The sequence below is a fragment of the Limtongia smithiae genome (genome assembly GCF_038497785.1).
Source record: "Limtongia smithiae strain NRRL Y-17922 unplaced genomic scaffold V1518scaffold_5, whole genome shotgun sequence".
In the NCBI taxonomy this organism is placed as follows: Eukaryota; Fungi; Ascomycota; class Lipomycetes; order Lipomycetales; family Lipomycetaceae; genus Limtongia; species Limtongia smithiae.
Genome location: NW_027117626.1, coordinates 799232 through 814863, shown reverse-complemented (window position 1 = coordinate 814863; position 15632 = coordinate 799232). Strand labels below are relative to the sequence as shown.

General features: G+C 62.8%; 4 protein-coding genes across 4 annotated transcripts; all 4 read right to left on the bottom strand.

Moving 5' to 3' along the window:
* Window positions 1-129: 129 nt before the first annotated feature.
* V1518DRAFT_416420 (uncharacterized protein) lies at window positions 130-4908 on the bottom strand. Its single transcript, XM_066904043.1, has 3 exons — window positions 4695-4908; window positions 4526-4637; window positions 130-4463 (listed from the first exon to the last, which is right to left on the bottom strand). Exons 1-3 carry the CDS (start codon window positions 4746-4748, stop codon window positions 430-432), a joined length of 4200 nt encoding a protein of 1399 aa, XP_066759979.1. The 5' UTR covers window positions 4749-4908; the 3' UTR covers window positions 130-429.
* Window positions 4909-5667: 759 nt separating this feature from the next.
* On the bottom strand, window positions 5668-7155 carry V1518DRAFT_437849 (uncharacterized protein; the record flags this gene model as incomplete). The annotated part of the gene is made up of 1 exon (XM_066906339.1): window positions 5668-7155. One exon carries the CDS (start codon window positions 7153-7155, stop codon window positions 5668-5670), a length of 1488 nt encoding a protein of 495 aa, XP_066759978.1.
* Window positions 7156-7899: 744 nt separating this feature from the next.
* V1518DRAFT_405429 (uncharacterized protein) lies at window positions 7900-8636 on the bottom strand (the record flags this gene model as incomplete). Its single annotated transcript, XM_066901915.1, has 2 exons — window positions 7900-8561; window positions 8618-8636. 2 exons carry the CDS (start codon window positions 8634-8636, stop codon window positions 7900-7902), a joined length of 681 nt encoding a protein of 226 aa, XP_066759977.1.
* A 4437-nt stretch (window positions 8637-13073) lies between these two features.
* Window positions 13074-15141, bottom strand: V1518DRAFT_433159 (uncharacterized protein; the record flags this gene model as incomplete). Its single annotated transcript, XM_066906224.1, has 3 exons — window positions 15050-15141; window positions 14842-14993; window positions 13074-14759 (listed from the first exon to the last, which is right to left on the bottom strand). Exons 1-3 carry the CDS (start codon window positions 15072-15074, stop codon window positions 13074-13076), a joined length of 1863 nt encoding a protein of 620 aa, XP_066759976.1. The 5' UTR covers window positions 15075-15141.
* Window positions 15142-15632: the final 491 nt, after the last annotated feature.

The following is a 15632-nucleotide window of genomic DNA, read 5'->3' as shown; positions in this document are numbered from 1 at the left end:
CCGCCTGGATCATCGTCTGTTACAAATCCCACCGCTTAGTCACTTCAACCCCACAAATCTGCTCATGACGTATTTCTGCTTGCCCGGCAAGATTGCTCTGTAAGTGTGTATGAGATTGGAATGTATGAATGAATCGCATAACTCATATTTTCAAACAAACGTACACAATATGAGAGGTAATCTGAAATACTAATGATACACAGCAAACATAACACGCACACACATCAAATCAAGACTTTATGCAGCGCAGAAACACACAGAGACACAAACATAAATATCAATAAATCATCGCAGTATACAGATCAAATCCAAATATATCCCATCCCATCCCATCACGCACAATATCCAATCACCCAGTCACCATTTCCACGCTCACCATGCCTACTCTCTCACGTCACCTCACCTCGTCTCGCTCCGTTCGCCGCGTCCCTAGTCGTGGATATGAAACAACTTCTTTAACCCACCAAACTTGGTCTTCCGCGGCTTCGGCATCTTCACGGATTTAATATCCGGGATATTTTTTTGCAACCTGTTCCTCTGGCGTTCCTCGCTTTTATACTGCCTTTCCAACTTATGCAGCTGATATTGACTCAACTTCTTCGACGGCGTGCTCGGTGCCAGCGATGGCGCTGGCTCCGCTGCGGGAGGGGGGATAGGTGCGGAGGCAGCGGTGACGGCTGCCTTGCGTTGCATTGGAGGAGAGGAAGTCTGGCTATTCTGATTCTCGGTTAACGGTTCCAACATCGACGTCGGCGCCTGCTGCTGAAGCGGCTGCTGCGGAGGAGGTAACTGTTCCTGCGGCGACGGCTGTGGCGGGGGCACTCCATTCTGCGACGGGATATATCCACTCGGAGCTTCAGACTGACCAGGCGATCCTGCAGCGTTCGGCGATCCAGCGACTGAATGGGAGAACCGTCCTGACGGGACTCTCCTGTTTCCAAATCCACTGAAGGGCTGCGGCACGGGCACCCTCTGCACAGGCGACAGCGGCATACCCTGCACCTGCGGCGCTCCTCCACCAGGCGACCTCGGCGCGCCAGCCGTGAAATTAATCGCCATAGCACTCCCAGTGACACCGCCCAACGAATCTCCAGGGCTGCGACCTCGTTGATCCACGTAATTCGGATTCGCAGCTGTAACCGGCGGCGGCATCTGCTGCGGAGGCAGCGGCGCGTAGATTGGATGATGATCATCGTCATCTGAATCCGAATCGACAATGCGCGAACGATACCCGCCTTGCCCCAGCGGTCCTGCGAATCCACTCTGACGCATGCTGCGGAACATTGGTGCGCCGATACGACCACCAGGACTCGTGCCGTTCGGGCCTGGGACGCCGATAGGTCGTGGGGGCCCGTATTGGCGCGGAGACGAGTTACTGGTGGTTGTCGCGATTGGCATCTCCGACAGTGCTGGTGCTGCCATCGGTTCCTGCGCTTCGATTCGTTGCTGCTGGGGATGCGGTGCTTGCTGCGACGGTCGTGCCTGTTGAGAGGGACCATACTGCACGCCCGAGAACTTTCTAAAACCATACGAGTCGCCATCGTACGCGTCTCCCCGTCGCTCCCGTCTAAAACTCGACGCAGAGGTCGGTCGCTGCGGCGGCTCGAATCCACCGGTATTGGCCATGGGCGGCTGTCCAGACATCGTACGAACCGGCATGGGATGCGCCATCGGCTGGTGCTGCGGCCGCGGCCTCGGTCCTCCAGGACTGCGCATCTGCTGTTGCGGCGGCGGTCCAGGCATGCGGTATCCCATGGGCGGTCTATTCCTCAACGAAAACTGCATCGGCTGACCACCTTGCTGCGGTCGCAGGGATTGAACATGTAATACCTGCTGTCCCGCCAGATCGACAAAAACCGAGCCCTCCGGTGGAAGCGGGCGGAACATGGGCATCTGCTCCTGCATCATCGGCGGACGCGCAGGCATAGAGCGGCGGTAGCCCAGGTCGGCGGGGGATCGCGGAGACATGCCGTTCAGGTCTTTCGGTTCGCGGAGGGACATACGCATCGGCGACATTTTGAGCGGTTTCATCGGAGTCCTTTCATTCGCCGGCTTCTCCACAACAGCAACAACCTGCGCGGGCTGCTCGGGCGTAGATTCCGCAGGCTCGATAGACTGCTGCAACAATGCGATATCGTTCTCCTTTGAGTACTCCAACGGAGTCAGACTCGACGGCGTTGGCACAACCTCCTCCTCCGTCGCCTCACCCGCTGCACGTTCTGGCGACGGCGTCTTCAACACGCTCTCCATCGACTGCGTCGCGCTGCGTGGCACTGGGTGCTTCAGCGACGGGCTCTGCGAGAGCGGTCGATAATCCGGCTCCGCGCGCAGCGGCGATCCCGGGACGGGTTTCCGCGGGATAGTGCGAGCTTGCTGCTCAGAGGGGGCGGTGGTGATAGTGGGTGAGAGGAGGAGTGCGAGCTTGGATGGCACGGTGGTGGGGGTGTCGAGAAGCAGTGAGGACTTCTTAGTAGGCATCGCAACGGCCGGGGGAGGGGGCGAGTCCAAGAGCATCGAGGCACGTCGGATAGCGGTAGGGACGGGCTCGATTCCCGAGCCATTGGCAACGGATTCGACGGGGACAGAAACTGGCTCGGGAATCGCCTCGGCGACAGGCTCTGGCTCAACCACAGGCTCAGGCGCAACAGCCTTCGGCGTCGCCAAATCAACCACGGCCACCGGCGCCGCAGGCGTCGACAACTCAAGCTCAACCGGCTCGGCATCAGCATCCGCAGCAACCGTCACTGGCGTCGCAAAATCAATCGTCGCCGGCTCGGACAACGCTGACTCCGGCGTACCCGGTCGTGGTGTCGCAGTCGGAGTCGGCACGTCGCGATCAAGTTCGTCCACAAACTGCGTCGTCTTCGGCGTATCGAGATCAGAGCCCATGATGGAGATAGGTTTCGGCGTGGAGGGGGACTCATTCGATGGAACAGGGCTCTCGCGGGCTTCAAAGTATTCGTCCACGGAAACGACGGAGACTTGGTCGTCGGGTAGCCGGAGGTGATTCACGACGACGGTTTCGACGACAGGGGCGGCGGCGGCGGCGGCGACGTCCTCGAGGATCATGGAGGAGACAGGCGTCGGCTGGGCTTCGACAACCTCGGTAGAGAGCTCGACGATGTCGGCCGCCTCTTCAGTCTTAATTGCGCCAGCGACATCTTTGTATGTTGTCGAGACCGGGGGTTCAGGCGCTTCCACGACCGATTCCGCCACGGGTGCCTTCACAATTGGTTCCGGCGCAGTCTCGACAACTGGCGCAACCACAGCAGCCGGCATTGGAGCCGGCGAGGGAGCCACCTCGACAGCCGGTGCAGGCACCGGCTTAAACACAGGCTGCGCAGGCTTGCTCGCAAACACATCATCCACAATCATCGACTTGACTGGCGTATCCATCACTTTCTGCTGAGCCTCATCATCATCCAAAATCAGCGACTTCACCGGCAATGAGACTTCATCCTTCACCTCCGCGAGGTAGACGGGTGCCGGCTTCGGTGCGGTGCTGGCGGGGACTTGCTTCCCCGGGGAGATGTAAACCGGCTTCGCTTGCTTTCCAGGCGATGCAACTGAGACGGCCTTTGCGACCGCGGGGCCGGGAACGTAGTCATCCAAAATCATCGAGGACACGCGCGGCCTTGATACCGGCTTCGCCTCCACCGGCTTCGCAGGAGCAGCCACAGGAGCGGGCGCCGGCGCAGCAACCGGGGCAACGACCACCGGCTGCGCGACGGAGATCTCAACTACCTGGTCCATATCTGCAAAAGCAACCGACGCATGCGAATCCGTCGACTCCGCCCTGCGTCGCACCACAGGCTTATCAGCGTCGCTATCAAAACTGATCCGCACGTGCTTCGAGCCCCCCGACATCGCGCTCGTCGGCCTCGACGCCGAGGAGTCCCGCAGCACCGACTTCGCCGGCGACATGCCGCGGCCGTGGTGCACCACTGGAGAGGGGAGTGTCATTTCGTCGGGTAGTTCTTCGATGATGGCGCGGGGTACCTTGATCGCCGGCACGCGCGGGGACGACAGCACGCTGGCAGTGTCGAGCGTGCGTTCCTCGGAGATCGAGTTCAGATCCGACTCGAACGAGCGGATGGATGATGCGTAGCCCGACGAGGGTGCCCGCACAGGCATGATCCGCCCGAGGAATCCGGATAACTTCGACCCAGTGGACGAGATGCTCGCGGCATCCGACGTAGTCGCGCCACCGCTGCCGCGGAGGGTATGCGGCAACGACACAACGGACCGCGTGCGCAGGGCAGTAAGCCCACCCGACATTCCCCCGCGCGCCGAGCCGCGGTGCTCAAGCATCATGGACTGCGGCCGCAGTGTACGCTCCGACATTGTCTGCCGCCGCGTGAGCCCCGAGGCTTCGCGCTGGGCACGCTGCGAGGCGCGGCGCGAGGGCACCATGACGGGGTGATGGTGTTCCTTCGCCGCGGTGCGGAGCGCGGCTGCTGCGGCTGATAGCGGATGGTCAGCGGGCGGTGGAGGATCATCGTGGAACGGGGACAATTGAACGTACCTGCGGAGGAGAGAGACAGGGGGGGCTGCTGCTGCGAGCGCTGAAGTGAGGTGCCGGCGGCGGCAGCAGCTGCGGTGAAGCCGTTCGCATGGAAGTCCATGGAGGCAGATGTCTGTGGGCCCTGTTAGCGAGACGGTCCGGTGCGGATAAGACCCCAGAGTGCACGCACCGAGAGGCCGATGTTGCCGCCGTAGGGCTGGCGGCGCGAGTACGTCGTAGCCATTGCGGCGCGGGTGGGGAGGAGGAGGCGGGGATGATGTTAGAGGGCGAGCGCAAGAGAAGGAGGGAGGGAGGAGGAGGAGGAGGAGGAGGAGAAAAGGCCGGGGCAGAGTGGGGAAGGTGCGGTGAGGACGGCTTGACTGACTGGCTGGCTGCTGGCGCTGGCGGGCTGGCTGCGTGCACCGTCTGCGATCGCTGTCCAGTGCGCTCCCGCCAGCGATTGTGACTTATGGCACAAGTGCGGAGGGCAGCGTACTTGTGCGATGAGTGCGCCGCAGGATGACATCCCGGCCTCTCCTGGGGTGCAGAATACAGAGATTTTGCTGCAGTCCCGAGCAAGGATGCGTGAAACACGTACCAGGACAGGGGCAGGGTCCGTCGGTGACGTCTGCGGCCAGCTGGCAAACGGCTTCCATGCGGCGTCAGCGGCGTTCCAGAGCGGCTTCCATCCAATCTCCCTCGACCCTTATCCGCCGACGGCACTGGCCACTCACCAACCGTATCCAGATCCCCGGCCATGCCAGCTGCGCACACCTGCCCTCCAGACTGCAACTGACGCGGCCGTTAAGTATCCAAAACCAGCCTGTATTCCATAAACTACCGTTGTACACCTGTATTCCAAAATGTGGGCTGCCGTCGCGACGTCGCGACGTCGTGTGCGCGGGAGCCGGAGCAGAGCGCTGCCGTGCGCCTCACGCGGCGAACTCTCTTCCTAAGCTGCCGCCCGCCGCGCCGCGCGACGACATCGTCGGTGCCGCGAGCAGTGCATGCGCACTAGGGCCGCGCCCAGGGTATCCCCGCCGCGACCGGCGCCGAACGCGCGTACGGGCGCGCGTATGTCATTCGGGCCGGCGTCCGTGTGCCTGTCTATCTGTCTGCCTCTTCGGGCCCTCGGCGAGTAAAGTAAGCGGCATCGCGCACGTCTACGGCCGGACCCGCGTGGCGCACACGGCTCGATCTTTGGAGCGCGCCTCCTTCAACCACCGCTGCTTGCCGCGCCGCAGCGCGAGCTCGTCGTTCCCCGCGCCGACTGTCACGAGCTTGTATCTGTACGCGTCGACCGCACGTTGCAAGAGCTGCATGCGGTCTTCAAAGAGCCGGGGCTGCAGCCACGCCATCTTGATGCCGATTTCGTTGATTTCCTTTTCGATGCGCCGCCGGTTGACGTCTTCAGGCTGCTGCGCGCGCTGGGCTGACTGCTGGTGCTGGAAGTGGGGGGAGAGCGAGGAGATGATCGAGCTGGGGAAGACCGCGTGGTCGAGACGGTATTTGTCCGGGATCTTTTCCAGGTCCACGTCGTCCACGCCAACGCGCACACGGACTTTCGACTCGTCGTTGGAGCTGACGTTCGTCTCGATGCTAATGTACTTGAGCGACCTGCCGTGTCGCGTCGGCTGATGCTCTTCTTCGGACACCGTGTTGTTGCTCACTGGCACGGGAGGGTTGCTGGCGGGCGCAAGTGCGGGCGCGCCTTGCTCCGAGCACGGGAACTGGAGGGGGTTGAGCGTGTCGGACGGATACAGCAGCGCGGCCGGGGGCGACGTGTCCATGGAGTGCTGCTGCGCCATCATGTGCACCAGCGGCGGCGACGAGCTCGACGAGGACGCTGACGCTGACGACGCCGAGATCGACCGCGCGACGAGTATACCCGCAGCGGCGGAGCCGTCGTCGTCAAACTTGATGTTTCCCGGTCCAAGCGACTGCGACCAAGTGTTCATGTCTGCGTACAGTGGTTGCGAATACGACATCTCCGCGTACTTCATCGCCTCGTGCGCGCCGCGCTGCGGCACTTGCGGTGTCGTGGGCACCGACACCGCCGTGCTCGAGGGTGGCACGCCGCCTGCTAAGTCGTTCGCATGCGACTGCTTCGACAGCCGGCGCACTCTGCGCGAGCGCAGCTTCGGGTCGGCGTTGGAGTTACGCCACGAGTCGACGGCACGCTGAATGAGCCCCCGCTTTCCGCGGAGCGAAGGGTTGAGTCGGGCGAGCGCCCATCCTATTCGATTACACTCGTTCTCGTAGCGATGTCTATTGCCCTGATAGCTCGGCTCCGGCACGTCCGCGCGGGGGTAGATGCAGTTTGTCCGCCGAAATATCTTCGACAGCGAAGCGAACTCGACCGAGTCGACGTCGCAGCGGATGATGTACTCTGTCCGCACGCGGTCCTTCGAGTACTGGAACGAAATCCAGTCCACGCCGTTCTGGTCGCGGCGAACGAGGGAGGGCGGCGCGGCCGGGATGGGGCCGGGGGGGTATGAGCGGTGCAACGCAGAGTCGCCCACGGACGCAGCCGCGGGCTGCTGCGGAGCAGCGGCTACGGGCGGCGGCGGCGGCGGCGGCGGCGGCGGCGGCGGCGGCGGCGGCGGTCTGAGCCCGCGGGCGGACGGCACAGCCTGCGAGGCGAGCTCCATAGGCGCGCGGCGGGCGACGGAGGACGAGGACATTGGGGAGGCGTGGCGGCGGACCGGGGTGGTCGGGGAAGGCGGCGCGCCTTATAAACCAGCTTCTCGAACGCGCGATCGCGGGCCCGCAGCCCTGAAAAGCCCGGCCCTCGCCTCGCGTGGTGCGCGCCCGGTCGCGGCAGCAACCGCCCACAACAAACCACGGCCGACAAGGGCGGCCTGCGCAGCTCCGCACTCGTGCAGAGCTGCCCGCCCCTGAGCGCCACACTTGCACATGTGCTGGCAACCAAAGCGGCCGCGTGCGTGCCTGGCCGGCACGTGTTCCGGGCCTCGCTTGTGCCGCCCCAGCCACACTGCCCGCGTGCGCGCGTGCGCGCGCCACGCCACGCGCACTCTATCCTGAGGCGCTCGCCGGCCGCCGTCAGCCGCCACTCGCCACAGCCCGCCGCAGGCCGGACTGGGTGCTCTGCTGAGCATATATAGCAGCTGCGTCGCGTGCAGTCTCTGTCCGCGTATGCAGCTGCTGCTCTTGCGTCAGGAACACCGAGGAGGCTCCTCCGCCGCGACGTCTGTGTTGGGCCTCTGATGCGACGCTGCTGTGCTGCCGCCGCTGCTGATATTGCGTGCCCCTTTTCCCCCCCTCCCCCCCCAACAACACTCAAAATTAGTGGCTGCCGCATGCCATGCAATCTATGTATTTTTGCCCAATCGTCGCGTGTCGTAAAAGTCATGCCGCATTCCTTTTGCTCCTTCCTACTTCAACCGCCATGTGCTCTTCTTCCCGCTGCTCCCCAGGCCGCTGCCGCTCGCCCTGCCTCCGCCGGCGCCTCCAGCGCCACCGCCGCCAGCGACACTGGCAAACCCGCCGCCGTAGGGCGCGCTGTCGTTGCCCCGGCCCTGCACGAACACGCTGCTCAGGAACTCGTCCATGGGGGGCTGGTCCGTGTTCAGCCAGCTGCGCGACTGCTGCGCGCGCACCGTCTTGGCGGTGTACTCCGCCGCGACGCCGCGGGGGAGCATCTGCGAGGTGTACGAGTTCAGAGTGCGCGCGTTGTGTGCCGCGGAGGGCGCCGGCGGCGGATGGCGCGAGGAGGACGTGGGCTGCACCACGGAAGCAAAGTTCGCCTGCGAGCGGACACTGCTCAGTCCTTGGGCGGAGGGCATGTACGACAGTCCCGGTGCTGGCGCGGGGGCGTACGCGGGTGCAGGTGCCTGCGCCGACGACGGCAGCCGCTTCGCAGACGGGGTCAGCTTTGACGATCGTGCCTCCAAGTCGCGGCGGTGCTGGCACGCGGTGCAGTACTTGGACTGCTTGAGGTCGTGGTTGCGCTTGCCCCGGCACTGCCGCCCGCTCTTTGTGTACACGCACTTTTCCTCGGTGAAGAGTTCCTTGTGGCCGCAGAACTGGTAGACATCTGCGCTGGTTAGTGTACGCACGCAGGCAGCGCAGCAGACCGCGGTGTGGGCGTACTATAGTAGACTGTGCACATCGGTTTTGCACATGAGGCGTCTCCGGCCGCGGGGCGTTCCACGCTCGATGGTGGGTGGCCGTGGATGGAGCCTGGGAGACCGTGGGAGGAGGTGGGGCGGGCTATGTAAGAGTGCGCAGCCGGTAGAAGAAGAGAGAGCGGAGACCAAAGACGACGCCGCGCTAGCCTGGTAGGCGCGCGAGGCAGGGCGGCACGCAGAGAGAGTTCAATAGCCCCGGCGAAGCATTTGCACGGAGCGTGTGCGTCGGACGCGAGGCGACTGCGCAGGTGCTGGTGGAGGTACTGCACCCACGCCGGCACTGCCCTGCGCACCCTGCTCACAGGCTCACGGCTGCTCCCGCCGTCTACAGAGGGCCGGCCTGCAAGCGCCCGCCGTGGAAGTCGCCCCGCAGCGCGGAGCCGTACACGCGCTGCCCGTGTTCACGCTGCGCGCGTCCTGAACAGGCGTGCAGCTGCGCGAGCGTACACCGCCAGGCACCGCTGCGGCGGCAGGCACCGTATTGGCCAGAAATGGCTTTTCCCGCCGCCGCAGCCGCCGCCGCCGCGACCGCTGCGCCCAGCGGTGCGGCCCTGCCTCGTGAGTTCAAGAACACGCCCTCTCGAGTCTGCTGTCTGAAACGCACCGTGCGAAAAAGCCACCGCCGTTCCAGCGGCCCAGCTGCGGGGCGCATGAAGTTGAGTCGGGCTGCCTGCGCCTGCCTGCGTGCGCCAGACGGCGACGGTGGCCACGCGCCGCCATGCATGTCAAGAAGGGCCACGCTGCAACGGTCTACCCATCGCGATCACCCTGCGGCCGCTGTTCTGCAGGTAGCCCGCCGACACGACAGCCATCGCTTAGTTCGCAGCTGCTCTCTGCTGCGCTTGTGCACTGCGCTCAACGCCGTGTCTCGCGACTCGCTACGCGGCAGGACGATCAGCTGTCTCTTGCCGCCGCGGCCCAACGCCTGTCTGGAGCCCAAGGCAGAGACACGCCCGCGGACGGCTGTGTCTGAGACTGCGCACTCACCAGTCTGACCTGCGCTCGCATCCTCGGCTCGCCGAGCTTCGGCTTTCGTGTGTGCTCCTGCGGTGCAAGCACGCGCGGCGGGGCTCGGAATCCAGCAGCGCGGAAAGCCCTCGTCTGCATTGCGAGCGAGCGGGGCGGCTCCAGAAGTTCCCTGCTCACCGGCCCGTAGCGTGTGCGCCGGGGACGGGTGGCAGAGCGCGCGAACAGGGTCCTGTTCTGCCGGCGGGCTGGGTGGAAACCCTGGCGGCCGCGGTGGTGGAGGAGCGCTCGACACTTGCCAGCTCAGCGACAGCGCCAACGGCGCGCCGCTTCTCCAGGCCGCGCTCTCTTTGCGACCGCGCGGTCGTGTGTACGGGAGTTAGACGCCGTCCTCGATCGCCGCGCCGGCCAGCACCATGCGCCAGTCGATCCGCTGATCGCGCGAGTCGTCTCTTCCGCGTGCTCGTCCGCGTGCTCGTCCTCCTCCGCAGCCTTCCTGCGCCTGCTCCTCGCCGGCGGCACTGCCCTGGCGCTGGGAGGAAAGAGACCGTGCGGGGTTTAAGCAGCCGAAGATCTCTCCATCTCCGCGCGCGCTCGCCGAGCCCCAGCCCGCGCACGGTGCACACACAACTGCGCTGCTTTAATATCACGCCCCGGCTCACAAAACTTGCAAGATCGAGACTGCGGAAATGGTCGCAGCACTTGTGGCCCGACGGAGCACGCGGCACTGCAACTGCGCCGCGACGACGTGGTGGGCACTGCGCTGTGTGTGCCTGGCGTGGCGCGCCATGCGCCGCGGCCGCGGCGTTGGACTTCGGCCGGGGCGGAGGTGCGGAGGGGCACAGGAAGGCATCGCACACGCGTGCACGCAGGGCTCGCAGCAGTGCTGCTAAGTAGAAATCTGCATGCCGCTGCCTGCAGCCAGCCTCCTCAGTCGCGACGATTGCACGCGTGCCGCGAGGCGGCATGCGCCAGCCACAATCGCCCACGGACCCCGCCGCCTCGAGGTCGACGATCTCGAGGCTGCCAGTGCATTGCGCCTGGCCAGGTCGTCGGGCCGTGGGGCCGGGCACGGTGCCCTAGCGAGTGGCGACGTCGCCGACGTCGGCGGCGCCGCAGTGTACATACACATGCCTTCGCTCTCGGCCGTTCCCGTGCGCCGTTGCAAGCGTACTGTTCGCAACGGTTTGCATGCCTCGTTGGCTGTGCAAGGCCCCAGGGCGCGCATCCGTGAGCGGGAGAGCGAGATCTGTGGAGTAGGAAGTGGGAGGCGTTCTCGTGTTTGCGGGCGTGAACGTGAACGTGAACGCGAACGTGAACGAGAAACAAGCAGGACAGTCCCGTCTGCACGCGAGAGACACAGCCGGTGTCGTGTCGTCTGTTCCGATTTCAGCAGTTCAGCTTGTGTGCGCCGGTCGGTATAATACCATCTTCAGCTAGCACCGCCCCACCTTAACTAGCCCCGCGAACAGACCACCCTGCACCTTGCAACACGCAACAAGACATTTCTATCTGCTAGAGTCTCCCCACGGCTATCTTACATAAATAACCCTCTTCGACTTTCTTCGCCGATGTGTGCCGCTTCCTCTTGTTGCTCGCCCCCCTCTCTTCTCGCGATAACGCGCGGGCGCATATCCTGTCGTGATTCACGTGCGTCGGGCAAACTTGACCCCGACTCACGGGAATGACGCGCCAAATTAACAGGAAAGCAAACCCCTGACACCGCGGCGCCACCAGATGCATGCTGAAGGTCACAAGCAGCGGTCCGAACGCGCACCTGTAGTCGAGCCCTTGTGCGAGATCCACTGTGCTGGCAGTGCATACGTAGAGTTTGAGCGACGGCGCGTGCCGCGCGCGTCTGAGGCGGCGGGGTAGCGGTGGTCGGTGCTGGGGATGGCGAGGAGAATGGGAAAGGTCTAGCAGAACGGCGCGGAGGATAAGGATCGCGGCGACTGTGGGGAAGCCTGCAACATTTGTTGATTCTCCCCCTCTTCGTACGTCGTCTGTGACGATGCCAAGAAAGCTACAATCCGCGCCACCGGTGTTCGTGGGCGTTTGGGACGGACAGTACGCTTGGCTATAGGAGACTGTTTAAGCTCCTTGCGAACATGCAGGTTTGCATACTCCGGTCGGAGTATTGACTGGAAGCTCGACGATGAGTGAAGGCGCGCACACCGGTTGGTTGTGGTGGCTCTTGCTGCATTATGCTCCGGGCCGCGGGGCTGCTTCGTGTGTTTGCAGCCACTGGTCCGTGGATGGGACTGTTCTCACACTGTTCTCGCGCTGTTCTGTCCTCGTTGTATGCACACCGTCGGTGTAGGCATCAGCCACAGGGAGGCGTGCGGTGCTGTCTGCTGCAGCGGGTGCGGAGGAGCTGGACACATTGTGAATTCTGGCCACTGGCGGACGAGCAGGCGCGTGAGATTCATCCTTGCAGTACTGGTGCGTCTGCGGGCGCGAAGACCGAGCCGTACGATATGAGGCTCTCTTCGTCGTCGGTGTCGTGGTGGTGTGCTGCGTAGGTCGTCGCGTCTGCGGGTGGGAAGTCGTATGCATCAGCGACAGGAGACGTCAGGAATATTGGCGGCGGTCCTGGACAGGATGGAAATAGTGAGTGCCTGACGACAAGGGAAGCAGTGTGGCCTGCCGCGACGCGTAATGCGGTGATAGTAGCCACGTCGCGAATGGCGCGATAGAGTCTCCATCCGTCTTCACGCCCTGCTGCGCGAACATGTAACAGTAAGCACTGACGACATTCCCAAGGCGTCGCTCCTGCCAACACCGGAAATCACCATACTCTCACGCGACCTGCTTCGCCATCTCGAGTAACTGCTCCGGCGTACACGTGTTATGCTCCAGGATTGCCACACCACACCACGGCAACGCAACGCAACGCAACGCAGCATAGCACCGGGGGACGTCTCACGGCTCATCGCGCCTCGAACAGGCCCCTCCGTTTTTTATGCCCGCTGATGCAATTGCTGAGTACGCGACTGCGGAAGTTACGGCAGATGAACGGCATGCCGTGTGCTGAATTTGTCGGCAGGCCTTGATCCTCGGGCGCCACCTGCCGCATGCCATTAGTATTTGCAAAGGCGTGCACTGGGCGGCGAGTACGTACCGATGCGGAGATCAGCGGTCGACGTGGCAGTGGTGATGAAGTGGCAGGAGGGAAAGAGGTGAATGCGCAGCTGGAGGTGTGGTGCGGTGGGTTTGTGGCTGGGGCTGGCCACCGCCGAGCGCGGGCCTGTACTGTGGCTGAGCAACACGTGGAAACAGCTACAAACTCAATCTAATCTGCCCTTGCCCTGTCTCGGGTTTCGCCGTCGCGCAGCAGATCTGCTAACGTGCATCGTGATCTGCGTCGGCCGTTATCGTCGTGAGTGCGCGCATGCGCTGTTCGAGCTTAAATCTCGTTCTATATATATTTGTTTGTTCGCTCTTCGATATTCTTACACCCTCTTCATTCTCTTTCGCGAGCGCCCATTCTTTTTGTCCTCGGCCTCGAGTCCTTCGAGCTCGCGCTGCAGCGTAATCTTCCTGGTCTTCTGTCTTCTGCTTTTCTCGCGATGGCGGAGTTGTGCTGGTTCGCTCCTGCGGGCGAAGAGCTTGGCGCGCGAGATGCGGTCATTGGTGGCTGACCCGGGTGCCGTGACGGCAGAGGCAGAGGGGGAAACCGCAGCTGTGTTAGTTTTCCTGGACGACGACGACGACAAAGACGACAAAGACGAGAAGATGGCAGGGGTGGAGGAGGAGGAGGGGGTAAGCGCGCTTGACGTCTTCCTTGACGACGACGACGACAACGCCAACAAAGAAGCAAACAATGGAGTCGACCCCGGCGCCTTCCTCTCGCCAAACTTCCACGACAACACAGCAGCCGGCGACGGTGCGTCTCCAGAGACCGATGCAAACACTGACTGTAACGGCGGTCCAAATGCGGACCCGTGGTCGAGTACTTGTGACAGGTTCTGAGTCTCCACGGTGGGCGCGCGCGCGTTTAGTTGTATGGACGGCGCGCGTGTGAGTTTGCGTGCTGCGGCGGCAGCGGTGGTGGATGTGAGCGGAGAATGCGAAGATGGCGGCGGTAGTGGAAGCGACGTAGGCACGTGCGAGCTCGCATGCTTCGCAGCCGGTGCCCATGAAAAGGTGCCCATATACGGCAGCCGCGGCGACGTCGCTGTGCGCGCCACACTCGGTACAGACGACGGAGACGAAACGGCAAGTACATTGGTGGTGGTGGTGGTGGTGGTGGCGGCCGCGGTTGCAGTGTTGGTGTTGATGGAAATGGTAGAAGCGGCGGTGATAGTAGGGCCGGCACGCTTGCGTGATTTCTGCGATGCTAACGAGGCTATAAGCTTTGCCGACGGCGTTCGTGTACGCTTGCTCGCTGTGATGGCAGCAGCGGGCTCATGGGCCGCAGCGGAGGCAGAGACCGTGGTGGTGTGAGACGCGGTGTGGGATGTAGCATGAGCTGTCGTAGGCGCGGTCTTCAGGTTGCCAACCGATGTAGATGCGGTGTGCGACTTGTCTTGTGGTGGTGAGTGGGAGGTGGTGACCGAGTCGGACAAAGTAGACGAAAGGGACGACCTGAGCGCACTGGACAAATTTCCCATGGGAAGCGCAACGATGCGAGAATGAGTGGTGGTGGTCTTCTCGTTTGCCAGTTTCGTCGTCTTGGACCGTGTCATGGCCGTGATACTGCCCTGAGCGCCACAGGCGGTGGTAGATGAGGTGCTTGAGACGTTCCTGGCGATGGTGGGTTGCGGCGAAGTGCACAACGAGGTGGTAGCACTCTCACCCGTAGAAGAACGCGCAACTACGGCCGGCGCGACCGGAGACGTCGTTTCTTCGTGCTCTGTAGCTGGAGGCGACGGCAGCGCATTTTCGTTCCGAGCGCTATCCACCCCACTCTCCTCTCCATCTTCGTCCTCGTCCGCTATGTCCTCATACTCCTGGTCTTGCTCCTGTCCCACCGCCGTCTGCGCCGGCGGCGCTCGCATCGCTAACTGCTGCGCCAGCGCATAAAAGCAAATATTCACGATATTCCCGATACATTGTTCTTGCTGCTGTTGGAAGTTGCTACACTCCACCACGAACTGCTTCACCATCTCCAGTAACTGTTCTGGTGTACACATATCCTACCTCCCGTTAGCCGCAAGTCACCAACCCAGCCACCCAACGGAGCATGGAATCAACGAAGAGCGCCGCAGAGAAACTCACGAGTTTGACACCATCGTGGCGTTTAGGACATGCCGGAATATGTGCATACGCGCTGGTGCGGTTGCCGAGCACACGACCGCAGAGGTTTCGGCATACGAAAGGGAGGCCGGGGGTGCTGAATTTTGAGGCTAGGAATGATCGTCGCGGGCCGCCTGCGGGGCTGGTTGTTAGGCAGAGACGTGCAATCGGTGCGGTAGGATGTGCGCACCACGACCTGAGGCATTGGCAGACATTGCGGAGAAGACGGCGGGCGGGGGACGGAGGTGGGTGGTGATACGTGTGAAGACAGAGGGCGAAAACAGAGCGCGAAAGAGAAAAAATTGAGGCCAGGGGCCGGCGACTCTGCGGCTCAATCGCACGTGGCAAGCGCCGCAAACTCAATCTAATCTACCCATACCCTGAACCGCGTTTCTCGACGCAGATCGGCCGTAGTTCACCAGGCGAGTTGTCTTTCACGGTGCAGATCTGTGGGGAGCATCGCGACGTGGTTATAGTGGTGTGGAGACTGAAATGAGCAGCAACTACGATATAGCCAGAGCGTGTATGATTTGCTGAAACGCTCTTGCTTGCCGCTGTCTGCTCAGCTGCCGCGGCTTGCCGCTTCGACGGCCCATAGAACATGCGCACTTCGAGTTCTGACCACATCGACTCAGACACCGCTTAAAACACATGCTATATATGCTCCTATCAGAGGAAGCAAAACTATCTCTCTCTAAACTGCAGCCGCGACCAAATGGAAGTCCATAGCAATCTGCATTGACGCCACCTTTGGGCACGACGTCATCGCCCCG